At 32.3% G+C, this 7,605-nt stretch overlaps 1 protein-coding gene across 2 annotated transcripts in view; it reads right to left on the bottom strand.

The window, feature by feature from the left end:
* Nucleotides 1-7,605, bottom strand: part of LOC106459870 (serine/threonine-protein kinase PRP4 homolog) — a 96,013-nt gene that overhangs the window by 28,743 nt on the left and 59,665 nt on the right. For both annotated transcript variants that reach the window (XM_022386430.1, XM_013919543.2), the window contains exons 12-13: nucleotides 4,757-4,871; nucleotides 1,056-1,294 (exon numbers count right to left, since the gene is read on the bottom strand). In XM_022386430.1, coding sequence (XP_022242138.1) covers nucleotides 1,056-1,294; nucleotides 4,757-4,871 — 354 coding nt within the window. The remainder of the gene's footprint in view (nucleotides 1-1,055; nucleotides 1,295-4,756; nucleotides 4,872-7,605) is intronic.

The raw sequence follows: 7,605 nt of genomic DNA, 5'->3' as shown, positions 1-7,605 counted from the left end.
ATTAAAGAATTGTGAAGGAGATGATGTGACATGTGGGTGTGGCAGCAGGGGTCTGATTTTATATTCTATAGCTCTGTAACCAAACAAAATTGGAGGCTATAAAAATTATGGTTTGTCTGTGCATTAAAGATTTTATTGAGAGTGATTAACAGTTAATTTCGTACTTTTTCGAGGGGTGGGGGATAAAATAGGGATGATGACATGCTATAAGAAAATGTTTCATGTGGGTCACACTAAGGGAAATTCAGGATTTTTCAAAATATTGCCTTGTAGAATTAAGAACTTAAAACTTATATACTATTAAAAGCAACATAAACAAAAAGTAGTTTAATAGCATTTTGAATGTAAGACACTAAAACCTTGTGTCAAGTGCAGTAAAGGATACCCATGGTGATAGGGTTAAACTAGTAAATTTAGGTGCTACACCTTTCTTATTCAAACCCATATACAAAGAAACAAAACTACATTCCCACAGTTTTTTTTTCACTGGGAACATTACAGGAGTATTTCTATTGAATTACTACTTACCACATTAAAAGGGTGGTATGGATCTATAGGTATTCCTTTCTGAAATATGCCAATGTTCAAGCTGAAGATGAGGATTCACAAGAAAACCCAGCTTGAAACAGAACCTGCATAGTATATATAGCTAGAAAACACTGATTAGCTTTATATAACTCAGTGTCTCTCTAAGAAACATACAAAATTTAATCAAAAAAGAGAGATTTTATGAAGTTTAGCAGAATCTCAAAAACTAGGAATTTTAGGGATGCTTGAAAGCCTGAATTACTTAAGTTACTTTATAACTGCACTCTGAAAAACAGGTTTCACAACAAATAACATACACAATAAAACTGACAAAATTCTCTTAAATTATGGTATTTTCTCTGATAACAATTACAATATTTAAGTTCTAACCAATGATATTCAGATATAATTTTTACTCTCTATTATAACATAAGTTGAAAAGCTACAATAGAAGTGCAACACAAGAAGATATTTGTTATTCCTCACTAACAAACATTAAATTTAGTATGCAACACATTCCAGCTTACCCTTTCTGTCACTTTATCTACCTCTTGGTACAAGAAATTACAGTTTGGGTCAAAGTGTTGTTCCTTGAACATAGCTTTGCGGATCAACTTGTTTGGAAATTTGCCCTTTAAGTCCATAAACAGCTTCAACATTTGGTTATTTGATTTTCCTGGAAACATAATCTTTCCAGTGTACAATTCAAAAAGTGTAGACCCCACGCTCCACATGTCAATCCCAAAACCATAGCCAAGTCCAAGAACTAAAAGAATAATAATAACCTTTAGGTTACCTTAATTACAAATACATATTTAGTTCTCTTTTTGATATGAGCTAAGCCTTAAAAAGCAATCTACTTATGCCCCTTTATCATCTAAGTACACTCTAATAAAACATCTAAAACACAAGAACTGATCTAAACATTAAAATTAAGTTTCCAATTAGCTAAACATACAATTACTTAAAAAAAGCAATTAAAAAATAACAAAACTGTAATAATTTTGAAACAGTCACGTGGTTGGTCAATTCAATTGAGCCCATGTAGAGAGAGTTAATTGAATTTGTTAAATGTATTCTTAGTACTTTTAAGTCTAGGTTCAACAGTGCAAATGTATATGTATATCATGTTTTCATTATATCAACTGAATAGTAATAATATACTAAAATTCTCTTAGATGGCCTCTAAAGACATGATTGACTCCCTGAAGAAGAAGCACGATTTCACTGTGGATGAAGCATTGCTCCTCCTTGGAAGACTCTCTTTCCACAGAGTCAGAGGAGAAAGTCACAACAACAAAAACTGATTGTAAAGAACCAACAATGATGGATTCTTTTTTTGTTTGAGGAGCCTGACACAGACATAGAAGCATGAAAATACAACAAAGTCTCTGTCTGGGCTGCAGTGCAGACTGAAAATGGGAAGTCCTCAAAGATGACCAGCCCAAATTGTTGATGAACTTAATCCGAAGAGAGTCCATTTCCTCTCAAGCAAGCAGGTGTCAGACTCCTCTTGATTTTTTCCAACTGTTTTTCACTCTCAACATTGTTACCAAAATTGCTGAAGAAACAAACATATTTGTACACCAGCAAGGGGAACACCTAAACATCCATGTCAGAAAGAAAAAAAGAATGGTGAAATATAGTGATGCTACTCCTGAAGAAATTTTAGCTTTTATTCGTGTAATTATTGCTATAGGCATACACTGCTTACCATTTCTTTCAGATTACTGGTCTACCGCTCCTTCACTTAATTTACCCTGATTTTTCTTCAATGTTTTCCAGAGAAAAAATTCCCAACTGTCGCTCACTTCCTGCATTTCAATAAAAATGCTAATAATCTACCTAAAACTGATGCCAAGCATGATAAACTCTTTAAAGTCAGTCCTTTGCTCGATCACTTACTAACAGCTTTTTCAACACACTATAACCCTTAGAGGGAACTATCTACTGATGAACAAATGCTGGGAACAAAAGGTAGTATTTCATTTAAACAATATCTACCAAACAAACCTACCAAGTGTTGCATCAAACTGTGGGTTCTGGCAGAAGCCATGACTGGATATTGTTTACATTTTAGAGAATACTCTGGTAAAGAGGGATCTGTACCTTTTAAGGGCTTATCGAGCATAGTTGTAATGACTGATGGAAAAATACCTTGAATGGGACACTCTTTTTTCTGACAACTTTTATACATCTCCAATTCTGTTTGATAAGTTACTTTCACTTGGCACTTATGTGTGTGGCACTTGTAAGAAGGACAGGGTCCAGTCCCTAAACATGTTTACAGGTCAGCTAAAAAAGGGGAGAGTGATAGCTTTTAAGCTGTGGCTCAATGACTGCTGTGAACCTCGACATTAAGGAAACCCTTCTGACTGCATCCAAATGCCCTCTATAGCAAGGTTCCCTTAATATAAAAAATGAGCCATGCAAACCTAGATTCCATGCCTCAGGGGATGGATTAGCTGTGTACTTTTTTCTTTATTATTTGTCACAAAGTTTCAAAGTACTTCTCTTCAGAGTTTGAACTGCTAAACATTTCACATGTATTTTCTGTGTTTATTTTACTGTCAATGACTGAAGTAGAAATCTGCTGAAAATAAAGCAAAAAATCACTGCTTGTGACATTAGACTGTTTACACGACACTATTATACAATACTCTCGAGGGAAACAAAGCACACGCAGTGAAATAAACCGACTTAACCACTGCTCCAAGAACACAGTGTGGAATTTATCAGCTTATGTATCCTACAAGTGTTTACAATGAGAATTTCCCAGAGTAATAAGGTTGCACTTTGAATCTGTGAAAACATTTATTACACTATATGGTTCAGAGCCGATCCAATAAACATCACAAGTATTTGAATTTTGGTCATCCTTCTGGGATGTTTGGAACCTAGCTATATTCCAGTACAGGCATGCAAGGATAGCTGCACACTTTATCGAGTGCCTGTATAGAGAACGAGACTAAACACATCGAGGTGCCCATTATTGCAAGATTTAATAGTTTGGTTACAAATAGTAAAAAAAAAGAAAGAGACCGAAATGGTCTGCCCTTAATGGTGTGGTGCCCATTAATTGAAGCTCTACTGTATATAATCACCAGTTTTGGCAGATGCACATGAACAGCTCTCACCTGGGAAGCACTTTCCAACATTTGTTGAAGAAAAGTAAAGGTGCAGATTATGCCTCTGCAGAAATTCACTTAAGATGACTAGCAAGCAGTTCAAAGTTCATCTCTGTGTAAGGCACCTAAGAGTAGCATACTTCTGAGACTCTTCAAAGAAGTTAACTTTCTTTTTACCTTAGCTTGTCAATATGTAAGGACTAAATAGGTTTTCTAACTTTTTAACTTGTTAAAAATGTTCTGAAAATAAATTCAGGCATCACATTTCTAATGATTTTATTAGAAAGAAAAGCAAAACTCAGTCTGCCTACTTATATTTTCTTATTAAAGGAGAATCTGCAACTAAATTAGCTGAAGACTGTGTTAACAACTTGAGGGAATGGTTTAAAAGTGAAAAGTATGAAAAAGGTTTCAAACAAGAGTGATTCTGATATCACATGTGCATTGCAGGAAGGGAAGAAAGAAGACTACAACCACAAGGGAAACAGTGAAACAGAAGAGCCAGAAGGTGAACACGTAAGTGAGAGTATGGGAGTGCAATGTCTTGATACTGTCTTAGATTATATGGGACAGCAGAGGGTTTGATTACAATGATATTATAGTAGCCAGGAAGATAAGAACAATTATAAGAAATAATGCAAAGATTACAAACTATGTAATTCTAATATGTTGTACCAAAAATAGATTTCTGGGTTATCTACATTTATTGATTATTCATGCACCAACTTCCTCCTCAATACCCTAAATAATCGAGGACTAACTGTATTTGCCTTTTATACCCTTCTTTCTCACTGTTACCATGTTTTATTTGTATGACAACAAAAATGTTACTTCACAGAATATTACAAGTATTACATCAAAAATGTATGTATATCTGCATGTATAATCTCCTAGGAGTCTCACTCACTAACATTAAGCTAATTCATATTCTAAAGTAAGAGACAGTCAGTGATATATCCAAAGAGCTTATACTAACCACATAGTACAGTACTTACTCTTCATATTTCAATAACTTTATTTTTTATTCACCAGAGCTGTATAATAAAGTATTCAATAAACTACTGGTATCAATAGAAATATTTCATTCCAAAGAAGCATACCAATTTCTGGGGCTCTGTAAAAACGACTGACCAGGTATGGAGTGATATCATTTTCTGCCACATGAGATGCTGATCCAAAGTCACAAAGTTTCAGAACTAGTTTACTTTCATTTACCTATAAATTCATCAAACATAGGAATCATAATATTTTAAAGTTTGAAACACTTATTATCATGTACAGTTTTAAAATACTGTTAAAAAACTTGGATCATTTCTAAACCACAACCATATAAACATGTAGAATTTTTTAAAAAAATGTCCTAAATATTCACAAGTTTTTTATGAAAATGTAAATCAATATTCACTGACTTCTGGTGAGAAAAATTATATTAAATTATTGATTTATTTCTTTTCTGTTCTATTCTTTATATTTTCTCATTATTAAGTAGTGAACAATCATAAATGAAACTTATGTAACAATCAATTCAACAATAAACACTTAAACAGTAAGTGTAATTAACTATTATTAACTCATAATCAGTTTTTACATAAGGAAACCATAGCATTAACATGAATCTTTCTGCTTGCTTTCTTTATACACCAATGCAGGAATAACTACTGTTTACTCATACAGCTATAGCAGCTTTGTCTACCCAACATCCATAGCAAAAATGTGTGATAATCGGATGATACAGTAATTACTCCATTCTTGTAGTTAATAACAAATAATATATTAAGGCCAAGATACTATTGAATTTATACAAAACAAGTACATTTTATGATAATTTATCAAAATATAAAAAAAATATTGCGATTAAGAAAACTACTACTTCACATAAAGCCATAAAATAACACATTGTCACACTGTAAGAGTTTTGTATATGCAAGAATATAAAAACCCATGTAAGCAATTACTATTAGCACCAATATATTCAGTCCTTTATTTTTATTACAACCATAAACACATATACATAAACATATGCAAGTGTTTATGGTTTCAACATGTAACACAAATTACATTATACTTTTTTAAAGTACAGCCTACCTGGCTCACAATATACAGTTTGTAGAAATGAAAGAGAGCTGAAAGTGGAAACTTTAGTCTATAAAAATATCACTTCCCATTCTTATACTTCAATATTACAATTAATGGAAATGGTGTAATCTTAGTCTGATACAATTCTAAAAACCTTTGTTGGCAAAGTCTAAATTTAAAGATGCAGATTTAACGAACATGGTTAACAAAACATTATTTAAATATGACAAGCTATGAAATAATTTAAAAAATTAAAATAGAGTGAAGGTATAAAGACAGATATTTTGAGTGTTGGTAATAATAGTTGTTTGTTATTTGTTTACAGTTGCACAACTGTAAGTGTATTTTCAAATATTTATAAATATTCAGTAAATAATATAAGCATTTGTATCTACCTTCAACTACCCAAATTGAACCTCAATGCGAGTTTTTCATATCACAAAAATACAATACCCTATAACCAAGGTGCTTTTGAAAGGTGGACCTTTCTTCTTCAGGGGCATACAAGGAAGAAGAAGAAAGGCCCACCTTTAGAAAGGGCTCGGGTTAAAGGGTATCATACTTTTGTGTTAAATAGATTTCTTGAACCTACATGTTTCCTAACATCATGAATATAGTTTTTTTTTTCAATTAATTATTTTATTTCATGTATATTGCAGTGCCAGCTCACATTTACTTTTTATTAAACCTCAATAGTTTCTGGCTGTAGAGCTTCCAGTGAAAGTGTCTACTGTTATGACTTTCTCTTTCCATTTTTATTTTTGAACGAAACACTTTTTTTCCAGAAACAAGAACAACAAACTGAACTTTTGGCTTGCTCTAGACCCCAGCAAATAAATGTTGGGGTCAGCCCCTGAAAGCTTGAGTGGTCAATGTGGTCTCTGGTGCATTCTAGGCACTAAATATTAAACTGCTAGGATGATTAGTAAACAACAGACTTTTGCCACTTTACCTCACGTTCCAATGACCAAAATTACAGACCTGTTAACATACAAACTGGTCATTTCAAGAAATAGTGAGACATACATTACATATAAGTGTTTATAATTACAATTATTAGACATATCAGTTAAGTACAAATTGTCATTTCATGAAATATTGAGGAAATACTTGTATAAATCATCTTCCAATATGGCAAATTACTGACCATTCATTTACAAACTGAGTTCTTTAAAGGGTATATTTTTCAATTCTAAAGCACATTTGTGAAGTATTTTTAATAAACTATAAAAAAGATTTTTCTGTGAATATCTCGAGTATTTTGACACCATTTGTTTTGAATAGTCCATGTGCAAAGTGATATTCATGTTAAGATTAAAAATACTTTTCTTAATCTCAAATTTCTGTTATGTAATCTCTAAGACCTCCTAAATACATTTCAAATGTTTGTTTTCAACTAAAACTTTATATTTTATCTGTTATTTTCTCCACCCTAACTCTATACAATGATGGTCACTTTGACCAAACTCATAACCACCAAAAAAATTTACATAAATCTAAATTACCTTCTTTTTTCTTTCTCGAATTACTTCAAATTGTAACATGAAACCAGATTCATTTATCCTATGCAGCTTTAAACTCGTAACAGTATACATCTATTTATAATTAAATTTTATTATTTTATTACCCTTTAAACCTTGTCTAACTACTATTCACACCTTATAAGTTGTAAATCACTTGGGGAACAAACAGCTCATGTTACACTTTCAAATTCCATTACCCACAAGCTGCTCATGTGCATGCGTAGTGAAACATTTTTATTATATACACCTGGAAAAAAGTTAAGCACCCCCAAATATTTTTCAGCATTGCTTATTGAAAATAAGGTTTAATTTTCATGATGTTGAGCAATGTTCATAATTTCAAACATAAT

Source organism: Limulus polyphemus, unplaced genomic scaffold (assembly GCF_000517525.1).
Source record: "Limulus polyphemus unplaced genomic scaffold, Limulus_polyphemus-2.1.2 Scaffold671, whole genome shotgun sequence".
Taxonomy (NCBI): domain Eukaryota; kingdom Metazoa; phylum Arthropoda; class Merostomata; order Xiphosura; family Limulidae; genus Limulus; species Limulus polyphemus.
This window is presented reverse-complemented; position numbering and strand designations above follow the sequence as displayed.